This window comes from Apus apus, chromosome 24, assembly GCF_020740795.1.
Source record: "Apus apus isolate bApuApu2 chromosome 24, bApuApu2.pri.cur, whole genome shotgun sequence".
NCBI lineage: Eukaryota > Metazoa > Chordata > Aves > Apodiformes > Apodidae > Apus > Apus apus.
This window is the reverse complement of record NC_067305.1, coordinates 4,462,035-4,480,307: the sequence shown is the minus strand read 5'-3', so window position 1 is coordinate 4,480,307 and position 18,273 is coordinate 4,462,035. Positions and strand designations below refer to the sequence as shown.

General features: G+C 59.3%; 1 protein-coding gene across 2 annotated transcripts; it reads right to left on the bottom strand.

Moving 5' to 3' along the window:
- Positions 1-5,682: 5,682 nt before the first annotated feature.
- ARRDC2 (arrestin domain containing 2) lies at positions 5,683-16,982 on the bottom strand. 2 transcript variants are annotated; one of them, XM_051639483.1, is made up of 9 exons: positions 16,576-16,982; positions 16,208-16,509; positions 9,492-9,558; positions 9,205-9,352; positions 8,752-8,854; positions 8,222-8,478; positions 7,816-7,975; positions 7,131-7,282; positions 5,683-7,044 (listed from the first exon to the last, which is right to left on the bottom strand). In XM_051639483.1, exons 2-9 carry the CDS (start codon positions 16,470-16,472, stop codon positions 6,991-6,993), a joined length of 1,206 nt encoding a protein of 401 aa, XP_051495443.1. In that variant the 5' UTR covers positions 16,473-16,509; positions 16,576-16,982; the 3' UTR covers positions 5,683-6,990. The 2 variants fall into 2 exon arrangements, with proteins under 2 accessions (XP_051495443.1, XP_051495442.1); XM_051639482.1 differs by lacking the exons at positions 16,208-16,509; positions 16,576-16,982 and adding an exon at positions 10,461-10,871.
- Positions 16,983-18,273: the final 1,291 nt, after the last annotated feature.

Sequence of the window (18,273 nt, the reverse complement as noted above, 5' to 3'; positions counted from 1 at the left end):
AGCCCTCACAGAAAGCCCCTCCCCAGCTTTCCTGGAGCCCCTTCAGGCTGTTAGGAGCTCTCCCCACAGGGAGCACAGCTGGACCGAGGGCTTGTTTTGAAAGTCACGGGTATTGCAGCCCCGACGTTTCGCAACCTCCCGGTGTCACAAAAACAACAACAACTGCAGTTTGGCTCCGCAAACAGGGCCCAGCACCCCCGGCTCTTTCCTGCTCGCGTCAGCCCCAGCTCGCTTGCTGCAACAGCTTCACCCGGGCCAGCGCTCTTGCCAAAGCCAAGAGAGAAAAACTACCCGAAGCAGCAGCAAAATTAAACATTTACTGCTGGTTTTCACCCCCACTTGAGGAGGGCTCAGGGCTGAGCGGGTTGCTCGGGTCACTGCAAAATCCCGCTGGGGTGCTGCGTGCCCCGGGGCGTGAGCCGGGAGAAGCGGTTAAAAACCATCCTCTCCTTCTGCCATGCAAGAAACACCCAGATGACAGCAGGAAACCTTTTCTTTGGGCAGTTTTAATGCTTTCTGGGCTGGCTGCTCTCGGGGTTGGCAGCCCCGGGGGCAGCTCAGCCTCTGGCACAACCGAAGCTTTCCAGGCTTTGGCAGCAGCTCAGGGCAGCTCTTCAATCTATTTCTTTTTTTTTTTTTTCCAACCAAAACCTTGCAATAATAATAAAAGAAATGATAAAACGGGGGTGCCGGGAGCTGAGCAGCCGCCTCCCTGTGCCGGGGAAGGCGGGGCAGCGGTTCCCTTATCGGCACAGACACACAAACCTTCCCTGCCCGCCTGGCAGCGGAGCCGGCCGGAGGCTTTGCGGCGTAAACATATTTTGCTCGAGCGAGCAGCCGGGGTCGAGCTAAGGATAACCAGCTCCGTAGGAACCAAAGAACCACCCCCAAAAAAATCCCGTTCTCGCAGCAAACCCCCGTTACACGCACCCAGGGCTATTTTGCAGCGATAAACCCAAGCTCCGGAGCCATCTCACCCACCCCCCACCAGCCAGTCCCACTCCCTCGGTGTTTACCAGCTCTTTGCAAACGGATTGACTCTCCCCTCATTATATTTTTTTTTGTTTGTTTTTTTCACACCCAAAACCGATGGAAAAGCGGAACCAACCGGCTCGGAGCCTCCCTGGGGATTGTCCCGCGGTGCTGTCCCCGCCACGGCCACTTCCAACCGGCTGGGACCCCCCGGGCTATCGCTGGCTCCATCGCCGGGCCCGGATCTCGTGGCATTTACGCAGCTGCTCAGCAAGAAAATCCCTCTCCCTGCTCCACATAAACCCTCGCATTTAAAAGTAGTTGAGCCCAGGTTTGCTAATGAGGTGGGTAAATGGGGAGGGGGTTAATTGCAGGCTCCTGGTGATGTGTGGGCATCTCTGTGAGCTGACTCGGAGCCACCTTCTCCCCAAAAATCAGCTTGGCCTGAAGTGGTTTGGGTTTGTTTTGTTGGAATCCGCTCAAATTGTTGTTTCTTGCAGGGTGGTTGGGGAGGAAGGGGGGAATAAAAAGGAGCACGACCCCGTTTCTGGACATTTTGAGGTTGGGAAGCAGATGGGGGGGGATCAGAGATGGGGTGTGCCAGGGTTGCCCCACAGCAGGAGCTGGGATTGGGGCTGAGATTGTGGGGGCCAGGAGTGGTGGTGACAGCCCCCTGGTCCTTGACTCCCAGCAGGGGACACTTGGAGCATCTCACTGGCATCTGAATCACCCAACCAGCAGTGCCACTCGTGTCCTCCTTTGCGCTCAGCTCCCCCCACGAGCAAGGTTTTAGCTGCGGGGCGATGCCACAATCACAGGATGTCACCACGCCGTGTCCCACGGGAGATGAGAGGGGACAGGCTCCCTGTGCTGCCCCGGGAGTTTCCACGGGAACTGAGGAGCAGAGCATGACAATGATGGCAAACACAGCCCGGGTGGGGAAGAAGCACTGGGAGCAAAGTCCCATCACACCCCATCCTGGCACGAATCAGGGCCATGTCACTCCCGTGTCCCCAGCCCCATGTGGGACCCTGTTTATGTGCCAACACATCACGTGCCGCCGTCGGGTGGCTCCAGGGCAGGGGGAGGGGGAATGGGAAGGGGGTATTTTTAGTATTTTTAGTGTTGTTGGTGTGTTGTTGTTGTTTTTTTTTTTCTTAACAAAGCCAAAATATTTGTGTAGCTGAGCCCGGGATCCTGGCGGGAGAGGGGACACCCAGCTTGGTGGGGAGGGTCCCCACTGGCACCCAGCTTCAGGGTCCTGGCTGTTTATACATAGACATGTTTGTAGGTGCTGCCCGGCCCCTTCCTCCCTCCCAAACAACTGGATAAAAGTCAAAAAAGTCATACAAAATTTTCCATTGCCCGAGGGAAGGAGGGAGCACTGACAGCACCTGGGGGGGGGATGGGGAACAGGCAGAGCCACAACAAGGGACCCCAACCCCGGGGGGGTTATCCCCCCCAAAACAGCAAGGGGTTGGGTTTGATATAGTGAATCAAGGTGGTGGTTTGGTCCTGGCATCAGCCAGTACCCGGTGCCATCAGGGGTGTTTTGGGGAGCACTGTGATGCCCACTCCCCCCGGCAAGATGCTCCACGGGGCTGGGACATCGCGGCACGTACAACCCATCCATCCTGCTGCTCCCTTTTTTTTTGGGGGGGGCCCCCGGTTTCTCCGCAGTTTCCCCCTGGCACCCGGGGGGGGTTGGTGGCCTTCAGCAGCCAGGCTGTAAATCCGGGAAAAGAAGCTGCGATTCCTGTCGAGCCGGCGGGGAAAGCCCCGGCGCAGGGATGGAGGGACTTTGCCTGCGGTTTCCGTGGGTGGGAGCGGCTCCGGCAGCTGAGTCAGCGGGCGGAGGTGCCGCCCCGACATGTCGGGGTGCGCGGCTGAACCCCGGCACAGCCCCAGCACCCCCACACCAAAGGGGACCCCGGGGATGCTGCCGGGACCGAGCGGGGCCGTTTGTGGCACCGGAGGTGGGAGCAAAACCAAAGCAAGGCCCGAGGTGCTGAGAGACCCGCTGGCGCAGCCCCTGGGGACAAGAGTGTCCCCCCCCGCCCCGTGTTCCCGAGCACCCCTCGGGGCTGCCCCCCGAGGTGCTGGCCCAAGCTGTGGAAAGCCGCAAAGATGCTGAATTTGGGCAGGATGGGGGAAGGCAACGCTTGTTCCGGGAGCTGGACGGGAGCCCGCGCCGGCAGCGGCAGCCGCCCCTCTAATCCCCGGCCCTCGCACCGGCGCCGGCACATTCTGTCCCTGCCAGCGCCGCGACGGCCGCGGGCGTCGAGTGTCACCCTCCCTGGGTGCCACCCCCCCTGCCCCATGGCTGCCCTGGCCCCCCATGGGGGACAACAGCCTCCAGCCAAAGCTGTGGCCACCGAGCTGGGACCCAGCCACCACCAGCAAGGAGAAGAGCTGGGGGGCAAGAAGCAGCCCCCTGGCACACTGCAAGGCCTGGAGGGGGGGTTCCCAGCAGCTCGCAGGGCTGTCAGGTGCCCCAGGGGGCTCCTGGCACTCTGTAGGGTCCTGAGGGGGAGGTCCATGCAGAGCCCTGAGATGTCCTAAGGGGGTCCCAGCATCCTGTAGGGTCCTGACAGGGGTTGTCCCACCACTCTGCAGGTTCATGAGCTGCCCTGGGGGGGTCCTGGCACCCTGCTGGGCCATGAATTGCTTCAGAGAGGTCCTAGAACCTTGTAGGGTCCTGAGGAGGGGTGTCCCAGAACCCTATAGGGTTGTGAGGGGGGGGGTCCTGGCACCCTGCAGGGCCCTGAGCTGCCCTGGTGGGCATCCCAGCACCCTGTAGGGCCATGAGCTGCATCAAGGGGGTCCCAGCACCCCAGTGCCCAGGGCAGAGGGGACTCACAGTTTTGGGACTGAAGGGCAAGAATGAAAAAGAGAGCAGAGCCGAGCAGGGTGGTGGTGAGGGAGGGGTGGGAGTGCAGCCTTTCCCTGCCTCTTGCAAGGGAGTAGCTTTTGCCGGGTGGTCTGGGAAGCATTTTCCAGCACTCAGGGCCAAGAGCTATAAATACTCCCAAGACTGTAATTGCTCAACGTGCCTCCTGCCCAGCATCGGGTCTCGGTGCCGCAGCCGCCACCGCCGCGCAGGACATGGGGCCATCCGAGCTCAGCAACCCCCCAGGGACCCCCCCTGAGCCCCCACCAGCGTGTTAATAACCAGCAGAGTGACCAGGGCTGGTCACGAGGACTTTGGAACCAGGGAAGATAAGCAGCAGTGAGTTGGAGGGAGCATGGGGGCATGGCCAGGGGTTGTGGAAGCGCTGCTGGGGGGGGGTCTGTGCCTCGCCTGGGCTCCAAATATCCAGACAGGATATTTTTAGCCCTTCCAGGATTCAGGAGTGCAGCCATTTGCTGGCAAGAGAGCCAGCCAGGCCGTGCCCCCTGCCTGGCCACCCTACTGTCCTCTGAGAAAAACCTGGAGGCATTAGCAAGAATTCCTGCTGGAAAGATCCCTTCCCACATGGGGACCAGGAGCGGTGCCCGCCGGCATTGGGTTCCCTGTTCCCCTGGTCACCACGTCATGGTGGGATGTCCTTTCCCAGAAAGTGGCAGCAGGATGGATGGGATGCTTGGGGGGGTTCTCCTCCTCTTCCAGCTCTGGGAATAAGTATCCCCTTGTGTGGCTGGGGCAGATGATCAGGGTCTGACCAGCAGCCCCCGGCCATCCCCACAGAATGGCTCCCTTGTGCTGGGTGGCCGGGGGGGTGGGGCTGATCACAGGTTTTCCTGCAGAGGCATCTTTAACCAGGGTGGGGGGGAAGGTTGCAGTGCTGCCATTTGTGCCCTCTTTGATGTCACCAAAATGTCCCAGCATGGTTGGACCTCAAGGCCGCACAGCTCCACGGGTCCCCACATGGGGATGCAAAGCAAATTCCCTGCGAGGCTGGTTAATCCTCTTCCAGGGAAGATGACTCCGTGGGGCTGCCAATTAAATACCAGATTTGAATAAAGGCTGCACGAGCACCAGACTCTCCCAGGCAAAGCCAGGGATGGGTTATCTTTCTGCCTGCAGCCACGTGCTCCAACACAGCCACGGGGCTGAGTAGCTCAGCAAAAAACAACAACAACAAAAAAAAGGGGTTGTTGGGAAGGAAAAAAACAAACCACATTCCAGAGGCAACATTTTTAAACAGCACAGGCTGGGGGAGGCAGAGCTGAAGGCCTGACCCCAGCCCTGCTCTGCACACACCAAGGTTTGCTGTGCTCAGATGATGGGGAGCACAGAAATGCTGTTAAAAACCAAATCCCAAGCCTGGGAAGCAGGTGAAGGAGCCTCCCAGATCTTCCTGCATGTTCCCAGCCTGAACAGTGTGGGGCTGATCCCGACCCTCCTCAGGAATGGCAGAACTACCACGGGAGTGTCCCAGCTCCCAGTTGGACCTGCCAGGTTCCTGCCAGGCTCTCAGGATGGAGAAGAGTGTGCCCACCCTCTGGCAGCCTGGACACAAATTGGAAGTGAAAAATACAACAGGATCATTCGCAGCCCTGCTGAGCTGGTGGCCCAACATCCAGGGCCAGGGCTCTGAGCACGGGAGGTCCAATCCTGCTGGCCCAGGAACCCAGTTAATCCCAGTTGGGGGTGGGACTGGGTGAAGCAATGAAGGGAGGGAACATTCCTGCTCCAACATCCCGGCAGCCACGTGAGCCGCTCTGGGCGACGCAGAGAGAGCGACTGAAAACCATCCAGGCAACATCTGGGTTGAAAGAATTTATTTCAAAGAAAAATTCCCCAACAAAACAGTGGTAGAAAAAAAAAAAAAAGACTTCATCAGAGAGTGGTCATTACAAAAGTGTTCACAGGTACAAACAGAAGGAAAAAAATTAAAAATCATCTGAGCAACCCTCAGGGAGCAGAGCGCGGCCCTGGCACGCTCGGCGTTGGTCGTGCACGGGGAGGATTGTCTCAGGGAGGGAATGCAAAGGTCCTCAGCACCCAAACTCTGCTCTGTGCTGGAAAGGGCAGGGTCAGCCCCCAGCACACACGCTCTTTTCTCAGTTCCCACACCAGTGAGCACAAGTTGCTGGCGTGGCCCCACCACACCGGGGTCACCGACCTCTCTACGGGCACAGGATCAAGCTCATGCTGGGCTGGACTCCTGGACCTGAAGGACTCATTTCAAATCCACACACCTCCCATCAGCATTGCTGGCTGCCACCAGCTTCTGACCAAGCTTCCTTCCCATCTCCTAGGCCACCAAGGAGGTGCCAGAGCAACGGTTCCAACCCCTCCATGGTGATACTGTGGTTTGGGGGGTGGGTTTTCAGCTCCGTTGTGGTGGACAGCTCAGCACACTGGGGAGGCCTGGGGATGCACAGGAACCAGCTTTTCTGTTCTTGGTAAATGCCACCAAAATGCTGCCAGGGATCATAAACCCTTCCCCCCAAGTCCTCTGCCCTGGTAACAGCCCACAGAAGCCCTGAGTTTTGGCAGACTACCCCAAACCATTCCCCCTGCAGGCATCACCAGGCTTGTGGCAAAGATTATCAACAGTGGCTGAAGTCTCTGCTTCATCCGGACAGAAAAAGGCCTTTGACTTCCTCAGGGAACTTCAATCCCAGGGAGCTGCTGCAGGAGAAGGGCTGCACCTGCATCCCCATGGGGCTCAAACCTCAGCAAGATTAAATTACTCTCGAGAAGCTTGAAGAAATCCCTCCAAGCTCCTGTTTTCCAGGACAGGAGTTGCCCGCAGGCCACAGCAGGCAAGGGGAGAGCAAACATCCCCCCTTTGTGCCCCCAAACCCTGGGGTCACTGCCCCCCGTGTCCTGCCCAAGGAGCCGCTCCGCGCCGCGGGGTCTCGCGTCTTCTCCTTCCACACACGAGCCCCTCAGACCACGCTCAGTGGGACATTCCCAGGAGCAGCCAAGGGCAGTGAGTGGAGCTGGGGGTCACTGCAGGAGCTCCAGGCTCATGGCTGCTGTGTATCCATTTCCAGCCCGACGTGCTGCGAGGGTGCCAGCTGCATCCCAAGGGATCACCACCAACCGCATCCCGAGCGCCTCCCTCAACAGGTCATGCAGCGCGGACGGATGTTGGCTGAAGGAGGGTTGGGGTCGATCTGCAAAGCCAAGTTTGGGGTCAAAAACCTCGGGCACATCCCAACCACCTCCACCAGCCCTCCCGGCCCAGGGCGGGGTTTCTCACCTCCGAGTACAGCGGAGGTGGCCGAAAGCGAAACTCCTGGATGTAGGCAAAGAAGGGACCTTCCAGGACGTCGCCGAGTTGGCTGCGGCACGGAGGAGCCAGGGTCTGCTCAACCTCTGGGCTGGACACGACTGCTGAGTATTCAGGGGGAGCTGAAGGGAGGAGAGAACCATCAGGGAAGAGGAAACTCCATCAATGGGAGACATGCAGGTAAAAAGGGCCTCAAATCCCAAACTCTTCCCAGTTCCCTGGGGATATAACCCAGGAGATGAATCCCAGAATGGTGGGGGTTGGAAGGGACCTCTGGAGATCATCTAGTCCATTCCCCCGCTAGAGCAGGATTCCCTAGAGCAGATCCTACAGGAACACGTCCAGGTGGGTTTGGAACGTCTCCAGGGATGGAGGCTCCACAACCTCCCTGGGCAGCCTGTCCCAGGGCTGTTACCCTCACAACAAAGTATTTTCTTATATTTAGGTTAAACCTCCAGTTCGTGCCCATTGCCCCTTGCCCTGGCACTGGGCAGCCCTGAGCAGAGTCTGGCCCCACAACACCACAACCAAAAAATGAAGCAGAAAGCGAAAGCTGGTCCTGGAGCAGGAGACAAGGTTGAGAACTTGTTCTGACCCTCGTGCCCCACAGCAGGGTGCAGCACCCAGCCAGATCCCAGGGGAGGGAGAGACTCACCCTCTGGCTGCTCCGGGATGGGGCTCAGCCAGTCCAGGTTGATGCTGAACTGGCTGCTGACGCTGGACGTGCGGCTCCCGAACGGGTGCAGCGGGATGGTTCCGATGACAAGCGGCAGTTCAAGGAGCAGCTTGGATGTCCCAGGAATATCCACACAAACCTGCAGAGACAGGAGGCAGCAGGGAAGCTTAGCTGTTGGTCCTTCCCCAGTCAGGAGGGGAAGGTATTTCCCCAGAGCACTGGCTCAGGCTGGCCGGGGGGAATTCTTCTAGTGGGATGGAAACAGAGGTGTAAATGCTCCTGCACGAGCCCTTGTGCTGGGCACAGGTGGGATTGGGGCAACGGGGAGGGAAAGGGAATGCTCAGCCCTGAGCCACCTGCAATGCTCCCCACGAGGTTCCCTCACCTTCAGGGAATATTCCACCTGGATGATGCGGCACTGGAGGATGGACGGACCCACTGGCGGGATCTTCAGCGCCCGCCCGTGCCACACTTCCCGCTTCCCCGCGGCAACGGGGTCCCCAGCAATGCTGGTCACCACCGACCTCTTCTGCTTCTTGGTGCCCCGAGCGATGAAGGTCTGAGTCTGGACAATGGCCACCTTGGGCAGCACCGCTCGGCTCGTGCCGTTGTCGATCTCAGCAAAGATGGGGATGACCTCACCTGCCAAAAGAGATGCACAGGTTGGAGGAAGGGTGAAGGAGTGAAGGAGTTCCCACAGAGGATCACCAAGGGTTGGTGGTGCTACCCAGCACCGCTGCCACAAGGGTTCATCCAGCAGGAGCCTGCCCCATGGAGGCTGCCCACAGCTGGTGGACACACTAAAGCTCTTGAAGAGTGACGTTGTGCCAGAATTCAAGAGCTCAGCTCACAGTGACCCCAAACATCCCCCTGCTGGGGTCTATCCCCACGGAGGTTCACGGCATGTTGGCTCACCTGGGGTGTAGCCTTTTCGGTCAATCTTGGCAGTCACAGAAACCTGGCCACGGTTGCAGTACCAGGCACGAGCAAGTTTCTCCTTAGCACCTGCCTGGGGAGCCTGGAGAAAGGGAAATATTTAAACTATTTAGTAAGAAAGGACGAAACTCAAAGCAAGCACCTCCCTGGCACTGAGAACCTGCTGGGGAGCATCAACAGCTTCCTTGGTATCTGATGCAAGATGCTGTTGCAATGCACTGAGGTGCATTGCAGACCTAAGAAGAACTAAGAGGCACAGGTGGCCTCTGCCCAGCCCAGGTGAAGCTGGAGGGCACGAGTTAGAGGGGAAAAACGCTCCCTCTGGACCAGGCTCTGCGTTGTAACGCTGGAGGGGAGGCAGACACCTCCCCCCTGGGCTTCCCAGGGAAGGTCTGGGTGCTGCTGCCCTGAGGTGGAGCAGGAGGAGCTCACCAGGAGCGCGGGCGTGTTGATGTCGATGGGCTCGATCACGGTGAACTCCTTCTTCACCTTCTTCACGGGTGCCCAGGGCCTGCGCAGCTTGGCCTTCACCCAGTAGCGCACGCTGCCGTGCTTCCCCTCAAAGGAGGTCGCCAGGCTCCTGTGGAGAAGCAACGACCAACTGAGCAGGGTTTCACTGAAAGCATCTTGTATTTGAGGTGGCCTGTGCCCAGGACCGGTGTCACCCAGCGGCCCCGCTCCCCCTCTGCATTTAGGGCAACAACAAAACGTCCACTCACTCGGGGAGCTGGAAGGTGAAGGGGAACTCGTGCCTTCCTGCCTGCAGGACGGTGACTTCACCATTGTCTGTGGGCAAAACAGATTGAGGGCGATTATTTCCCTCCTGCAGATCTTCTTTCCTGGGCAAAGCAGTGACAGAGACGTGCAGTACTCAGGGAAAGAGCAGCAGGATAGCACGGGAATGTTCCTGCCAGGCTCCAGCTGCAGCAGCAGGGACACAGCTGTGACGTGAGCCGGGCAGGACCCACGGGTGCCAGGCACTGTTTGCTCTCCCTGTGTCCCCTGGCACCCATGACCCAGGGACACCCCCTGGCAGAGCTGGGCAGGGTGGGCTCTGCTCACCCCACTCTGTGGCTTGGGAGCCAGGGCCCTGAGCTGCCCAGCTGAGCATGACCAGCCAAGCCCCTCCCTCTGTCCCCCAGAGTTTGTACCCCCCATCCTGCCTGTGTGCACCCAGGCCCTAAGGCACCCAGATTTCAGGTGGGGGGTATCATGCACCCAGCAGCTGCCGTGTCCCATGCACCCAGATTGCAGCCAGTTGAGGTGTCTGGAGCACCCAACCCCTGGGGTGTCCCATGCTGACCCATGCACCCAGATTTCAGCCAGCTGAGCTATCATGCACCCAGCAGCTGGGGTGTCCCAGACACCCAGAGTTCAGCTGGTTGGGGTGTCATGCACAGCAGCCAGAGCTGCCCCACAGCACCCAGGTTTCAGCTGCTTGGGGTGTTAGGCACCCAGCAGCTGCGGGGTCCCAGGCACCCAGGTTTCAGCAGGTATGGGTGCCTGGAGCACCCAGCACCCTAATTTTCCCGTGCACCCAGATTTCAGCAGCGGGGAGAGGGAGCAATCATGCACCCAGCAGCCGGGAAGGGGTCCCAGGCTGCCCCATCCAGCCGGTGTTTCACCCCGGGGGTCCCTGGTGCACCCACACCCCCACTCCCGGCGCCAACCCCGCCGGGTTGCCGTACCTGGGGGTGCCAACAACGTGTCGCGGTGATTAAGAAATTCCACCCGGTCGCTGTAGCTTTGCGTGTAGGCTGTGCTGGAGCCGGCGCTGCGGGATTCGGTCCAGTGGACGCGGGCAGCGCCCATCGCCCGCAGCCTCAGGGCTCCGAGCCTCGCCGCCGCCGCCAGCTCCAGCACCACCCGCCCCGACACCGTTTGCCCGGGGCTAAAACCAACCGGACCATCCCTTTCCGTACCCTCCAGCACGATTAAAAAACGTTTCAACCGATCGAAGATCATGGCGAGGGAAACAAGCTCGGCGGCTCAGCCCGGCCCCGCCGCCGCCCGCCCCTGGTTTTAAGCGGCCGGAGCTGCCGGGGGCGGCCCCGGGGGGGCGGGACGGGACGGGACGGGGCGGCCCCGCCGGGCCCTGCAAAACAAGGCAGGGAGCATGTGCGGGCCGGCCCCCCTTCTTCCTGGCTTTGTGGGGAGCTCCGCGCCCCCCCCCCCCCAAACCCACGGAGCCGGGGAAAGGGGTGGGTGATGGTCCCTGGGGGTCTGTGTCCCATGCCAACGTGGTACCCCCCCCTCACCCCAATGGCACCCCGAGGGGTGTCTGGACTGTGGCACCCACCAGGACATGTCCTGGAGCAGGATCTGAGCAGCATCAACCCTGTGGTGGCCACACAGGGGACGTGTGTGGGAGCTGTTGACACCCCCTGTTCCTCAGTGCCCCCCCACAAATCCCCCATCCTGCTTCTCCATTCCATCCTTGACTGGTGCATATCCCATCCCACCATAGCCCAGATGCCACCCCAAGGGGTGTCTGGGCTGTGGCACCCACCAGAACGTGTCCTGGAGCAGGATCTGAGCAGCATCAACCCAGTGGTGACCAGGCAGGGGACACATCCATGAAAGCTGTGACAACCCCCTGTCTGCTGCCATGTCACTTCGTGCCCCCCAACGCCCCCCCCCCCAGCCCCCATCCTGCTGTCCCATCCCATCTACATCCTTCACTCAGCACCAGCCAGAACCCATGTTCCCAGGTCGCTGATCCCTGCTGGGAACAGCAGCCCCTTCCATTCCAGTTCCCACAGACACGAGGCGAGGGCTGCACCCCACACGGATCCACATCCTTCCTTCCCTAAGAGCCGTTCCCAGGGCTCGGAACAGGCTGCAGCTGGATCTGGGCTCCTCGCACAGCCCGGCTGGGCCAACTGGCAACGAAGGGAAACCCGGCCTGGGACACGGCTGCACTTATTTCTAAGAACTCAAGGACTGGCTCCCGTTCAGCTTGTGCAATTCCAGGGTGAGCAGCACAGCCTTTTAACCAGGCGAGCGCTGGTTTTGTACCAGCTGGTGCTGGGGTTTGTGTGGTACCACTGCCCGAGCCAGGGACAAATTGCTGCTGGGGGGGCAAAGCGCGGCGCGGGGACTCGTGGCTGCTGGAGCTCAGCCTGGGAACAGCGTCAAAAGTGGGACCTGGTGATGCCCAGGGTGGGCAGCAGAGTGAGCAGTGCCCTGAGGTCAGAGAATCACAGGCTGGTTCTGCTTGGAAAAGACCTTTAAGGTCATCCAGTCCAACCATAACCCAGCATTACAGAGCCTGGTGCTTAAACCACGTCCCTCAGCACCACGTCTTTGCAACACCTCCAGGGATGGTGAATCCACCACCGCCCTGGGCAGCCTGTGCCAGGGTCTGAGAACCCTTTCAGTGAAGAAGTTTCTTCTGATCTCCAGCCTAAACATTCCCTGGCACAACTTGAGGCCATTTCCTCTCAACTTATTGCTTGTTCCTGCAGAGCAGAGCCCAAACCCCCTGGCTCCAACCTCTTCTCAGGCAGTTGCAGAGCCAGGTCTCCCCTCAACCTCCTTTGCTGCAGGCTGGACACCCCCAGCTGCTTCTCATCAGACTTGTGCTCCAGAGCCCAAGCTCCACTGCCCTTTCCTAGACTCACTCCAGCCCCTCAATGTCCTTCTGCTCATGAGGGGTCCAAAACTGATCCCAGGATTCAAGGTGCAGCCTCACCAGTGCCCAGCACAGGGGGACAATCACCTCCCTAGTCCTGCTGGCCCCACTCTTTCTGATGAGATGTTGTAAAAGGGAGGAGAAAGGGGTCCACAGTCGCCTCCAAAAAGGGTTAACGCAGCTTTCAAAACCTCCACTTGAATCATGGTTGTCACGTTTGCAGAGCACCAGAGCCCTCCACCCCAGGCATGGGCTGGGGATAAGACAAAACAGGCATTAAAACAAATGTTACTCAGCATTTGGCTGCTGAAGTTTTGAGGATTTTTTTCGAGTTGCTCCCAGCCATGCTGGGCAGGACCTGCTGTGCTGAATCGGGTTGATCTCAGCCACCAAAAATGAGCTGGGCCGAAGCCTTGCAAAGCTTGAGCTGCCTCCAAAGGGTAACTGGAACTGTCTGTCTCCCTCCCCACGGGAAGGGGCCGTGCTTTGTTTTCCGTGCACCAGCATTTGCTGCCACAGGCAAACATGAATCATCGCTGCAAAGGGAACCTGGCAGCAACGGCAGAGGAGGAAGGAAGGCAGGTCACAGCATGAGTTAACGGGTAATGCCAGCTCTGGGAAGGTGCCTGGTGTCCCTGCAGGGTGACACTGGAGGTGGGGGGGCTCTGGAGAGGGGCTGGAGTCTCAGCGGGGCCAAGGCAGCTCCATCCTGCCCGTGGCATCTCCTGCCAGCAACACCCCCGGCCCTGACGCAGCCTTCGCCCACGGGAGGAGAATCTCTGCAAACCTCCCATATCAGCAGCACCAGGTGTCCACAGCCACCCCTCGCTGCCTCCACGTGGGGTGGGAAACCCCTCTCTGACCTCTTTGGGACCCCAGCACCACTAAGGGATCTGCAGGGGCAGTGGAACCACAGCCAAGGGCTTTCCATCCAAGAACGCTCCTGGGTACCCAAACCCAACCCAGGCCAGGCTCGGTGCAGGAAAGATCTCCAACTCTTCAGCCCCACCTAGAGTCTGGCCAGGCTTAAGCTGGTCCCAAGAGGAGCTGACACCCTGCCCGACTCAGAAGAGGCTTCTCCTTCCCTGACCCACTGCTGGGACTTGGCAGCTTCTCCCCCCTGGCCCTGGAGACACACGAGGATCCCTGGAAAGCCAGAGAGAGGGGAACACTGCAGGTAAAAAGGCAACTCAGCAGCTCTACCCTGACCCCAAAATGGGAACAGGCTGGGACAACACAGAGCCTTGCACAAGTGCCCACTCCCAGCTTGAGGAATATGCTCCATCCCTGCTGGATTTGAGAGTGTTGAGCATGCACGAGGATTAAGGTGCTGATCGAGGGGCACCCCACAAAGGGACAAGAGCCCTGACCCATTCTTAGCCCACATGTCCTAACTCTCCTGGGTGTCTCCATGAAAATAAAACCAGCTTCTGGATGTTTGCCTCTCACCAGGGCAGGGCCTGCATCTCTGGGAAGTGCTGTGGGATCTTCGGACAGAAAGGATCACTCCACAGGAGGCATTTCTGTTTCCCAGGGCTCTCTTCCCACCTCCAGAAGAGCCCAGGACCTGCCTTGCCTTGTCCTTGCCCATTAAACCCCCACCTTTTCCCCTCTTCCTGCTCCCTCTCTGAGAGGGTTACACAATATAACATTTCATGGCCTTGTCACTCGGTCTGAACATCCTTCCTTCCCCCTCGTTCTTGTCTGGCAGGGCAGCACCCCGTGCCAGCCCTCACCACCCTGCCAGGGAACTGCAGATAAACCCATGGGAGAGCAGAAGGGAGGGCTCTTATCTCTGCCTCCCTTCCCTCCTCTGCACTGCCTCGTTACCATGACAAAACCTGAAGCAACAAGAAGGGAGCAGTCACGGGGACCCGGGGTTGATGGCACCTTCTTCAGCTGACATCAGGAAGGTCCCCATGCTGGTGCTGGGGACAGAGCAGGACTCAGCAGGACCCAAAGGGAGGGGTTTTGGCTGCAGAGCAGCTCTTCTGTGCAGCCCACAGCCTTCACCCCCTCACAACACTCCCATCATCACGTGCCCACGTCCCTCTCACAAAGCAGAGCAGGAACCCACACATGGGTAGAGCCAGTAAAATCCCAGCCCACAAGCTCTGGCAGGGATCTCTGCTCCCCTTGGAGTCCTGTTCAGCTCTCCTTGCGCAGGGTGAGGGCCAGAAAGCAGCAGCCCCAAGCCCCAGGAGTGCAGGGTGCTGGTGAGGCTGCAGTTCCTCCTGCACAAGTGCCCTTCTCCACGCTGCTCCAGGGGCTCCTGTCCTACACAATCCCAGCAGCACGATCCAAACATGGTCATGGCATCTTGTGGCTTCCCTACAGACACTGCAGGGATAGCAGGGAATCAAGCTCACCCTGTGACCTTACAGCTAATGTGGACACCATCCAAACACTGCAGTCACCAAGTGCTCAGGGACCTTCTCTGCTGGTGTTCAGGACAAGGGCTTGTCTCGTGTCCTTCAGTGTCATCAGGACACTTGGCACAGCTGCAGCTGCAAAGGGGCCATCCTTGGGCCCAGCACAGAAGAGCTGCTGTCAAAAGACAGAGACTCCAGAGTCCTGTGAGTGTTTGGAGCAGATGGCAAGGTAGAGTCATCCAGAAATTGAGAATGTGACTCCCCAGTGAGGTCCAGAGACAGGAACACCTCCAGGAAGTCAGCCCATGTCCTCGCTCCATCACTCCTTTCCTCCTGTAACCTCTACGTTTGCCAGCTTGGGCTGGCACAACTTTTTAGGTTGCGCTTGGCCACTGACACAATGAAGTTCCCTCAGCATGAGTGACATCCTGTGGCCACCTCCAGGGCTGGTGGCACTTGGCACAGGGAACACCAAAGCTGGGAAAAGGCGAGAAAAAGCCATTGAGCTGTGACTGTAACACTGTCACTGGAGGGGAGGATAAAAGGGGATGGACAGCTGAGATGTCCCATGTCCCTCAGCTCTGGATAATTTCATCCCAACCACACAGAGAACTCCAGTGGCTTGTCCTCTTGCAGCAGATGTGAGCAACGTGCCAGCTGGGCATGAGGTCCCAGCATCAGGAAACCAAAACCAAATATTTACTGAACTACTAAGTGCTCTTTCCACACTTGTGAACAGACACTTCTATTTGCACTTCCCTGGGCAAACAGAACAAAAGCCACAACCCTTTCATGCTCCCCAGCCCCGAGTTCCATAGAATCATGGAATGGTTTGGGTTGGGAGAGACCTTCAAGATCATCCATTTCCAACCCCCTGCATGGGCAGGGACACCTCCCACCAGCCCAGGCTGCTCCAAGCCCCATCCAACCTGCCCTTCAACACTGCCAGGGATGGGGCAGCCACAGCTTCCCTGGGCAACCTGGGCCAGGGTCTCACCACCCTCACAGCAAAGAATTTCCTCCTCATGTCCAACCTCAACCTCCCTCTTCCAGTTTTCATCCATCCCTTGTCCTCTCCCTCCCTGCCCTTGTCCCAAGTCCCTCCCCAGCTTTCCTGGAGCCCCTTCAGGCACTGGGAGGCTGCTACGTGCTCCAGCCCTCGGATCATCTCCGTGGCCTCCTCTGGACTCTCTCCAAGAGCTCCAGGCAGGTTTGCAGGCAACCTCCTAGAAACCATCAGCAGACAAACCTTCAGACAAAGTGCGAAGGCGGCGTCCGAGAAGGACAACCCTCCCTAGGGAGGGAGGATCCATCCTGGATCCGTCCTCCTGGACGTGGATGGATCCTCCTGGTGGCCACCCCCGCAGCCCACGGCGGGTCCCAACCCAACGCCCTGAAGCAGAGAACCCCCCGCACGCCGCATCCTTACCGGGGATGAGCTGGCAGCGGCGGTGGAGGAAGGTCTGGTGGGCAGAGTAGTCCCGGTAGACGGTGTTGAGCCCCACGCTGCGGCTCTCCAGCCAGTGCGCGGCGGCGCGGCCCCGCGCCAGCACCTCCAGCGCCCGCAGCCGCAGCGAGCCCCGCAGCTCCAGCCGCACCCGGCCCCGCAGCAGCTCCCCGCTGCCGTGGGCACCGCACGCAGCCCCGGCCTCCAGCTGCAGCGACAGGCTCCGCACCCGGCCCGGGGGCTGCATGGCTGCTGGACCTCCCGATCCCGCAGCTCCGGGAAGGCTGATCCCTCCCGATCCCGCAGCTCCAGGAAGGCTGATCCCTCCTGATCCCGCAGCTCCGGGAAGCCTGATCCCTCCTGATCCCGCAGCTCCGGGGGGGACTGGTCCCTTCTTATCCCACAGCTCCGGGAAGGCTGATCCCTCCTGATCCTGCAACTCGGGGGGGGACTGGTCCCTTCCTATCCCGCAGCTCCAGGAAGGTTGTTCCCTCCTGATCCCACAACTCTAGGGAGACTGGTCCCTCCTGATCCCACAGCTCCAAGGAGACTGGTCCCTCCTGATCCCACAGCTCCAGGGAGACTGGACCCTGCCCAGGCTCGGGGCAGTGCAGCCCTCCGGGGAAGGAAGGAAAGAGCAAAGGCTGCACCGAGCTCCCCCCAGTTTATCCCAGCCCCTAACTGGCCCAGCCCCACAGGCCTAATCTCCACCAGGGTTCCACAGACCCCTGTTTTGCAGCGATGCTTTGGTGTTGACCTCACCCGGGTGAGGCTGCCGGGGCCGTGCAGACCAGGGACATGTTTTTAAACTCATCCAGAACTGACATGACTTCACTTATCTCTGAGTCACAGGCACGGGGAGGTGGGACCGGGACGTGCTGGTGGCTCCGTCGGCAGGGAGGGGATGTCACGCACTGCCAGCCCTGCTGGCAGATTCCTGTCACTGATAAAAGAAAGGCCTGGGGCATTGCTGGGAGGGGTGAGAGAGGACTCTAGAAACCAAAGACCCTTCCCCCAAAAGCCAGCCTGACTTTCCATGGCTGAAGTCGCATCAAAATCCAGATGAAGAAGAAAGCGGAGGAACCACAGGGTCCTCCCAGCAACTGGTGCCACCAAAAGGTGATGTTCACCATTTATCCCCAGGGAACCCTTTTTGTGGTAGCACAGGTGGCAATGCCACCTCAGGGTCACATCAAGGTCATGAAGCAGACTTGTAGCAGGTCCCTGCCACCACACAAAACGATCCAATCGAGGTGTTTGCAACGTACCAGCAGAAGATGATCCAAGGGCTGGAGCAGCTCTGCTCTGGAGACAGGCTGGGAGAGTTGGGGTGTTCAGCCTGGAGAAGAGAAGGCTCCAGGGAGACCTTAGAGCACCTTCCAGTGCCTGAAGGGGCTCCAGGAAAGCTGGGGAGGGACTTGGGACAAGGGCAGGGAGGGAGAAGACAAGGGGGGATGGATTAAAACTGGAAGAGGGGAGATTTTGGTTGTACTTAAGGAGGAAATTCTTCACCATGAGAGCAGGAAAGCACTGGCCCAGGTTGCCCAGGGAAGCTGTGGCTGCCCCATCCCTGGCAGTGTTGAAGGGCAGGTTGGATGGGGCTTGGAGCAGCCTGGGCTGGTGGGAGGTGTCCCTGCCCATGCAGGGGGGTTGGAACTAGATGATCTTTAAGGTTTCTCCCAACCCAAACCCTTCCATGATTCTATGATTCTATGATAAGATCCTGATGTGAAGGGCCTGGGGTATTTGCAAGACTTGAGTATGTTGCTTCTTTAAGCAAAGACCATCCCTTTCCCCACAGCCAGAGAATCAAATCCCAAGAGGAAAGCACAGGAAGCTGTGGGTGCAGCCACTGCCCACACACCAGTGGTAACCTGGGCTCACAGGCCTCGGTGCTGCTGTGAGTGGAGCCCATTTGCAGCCAGAGCCTGAGAGGAGCTTGTGAAGTGGCAGCTGTGACACAGCAGCAGCTGTCCCTGCTCCCCCCTAAGGGAGGAGGCCCAACCTGATTCCTCTTGAAAATCCCTACATCCCACACAGAGTTAGTG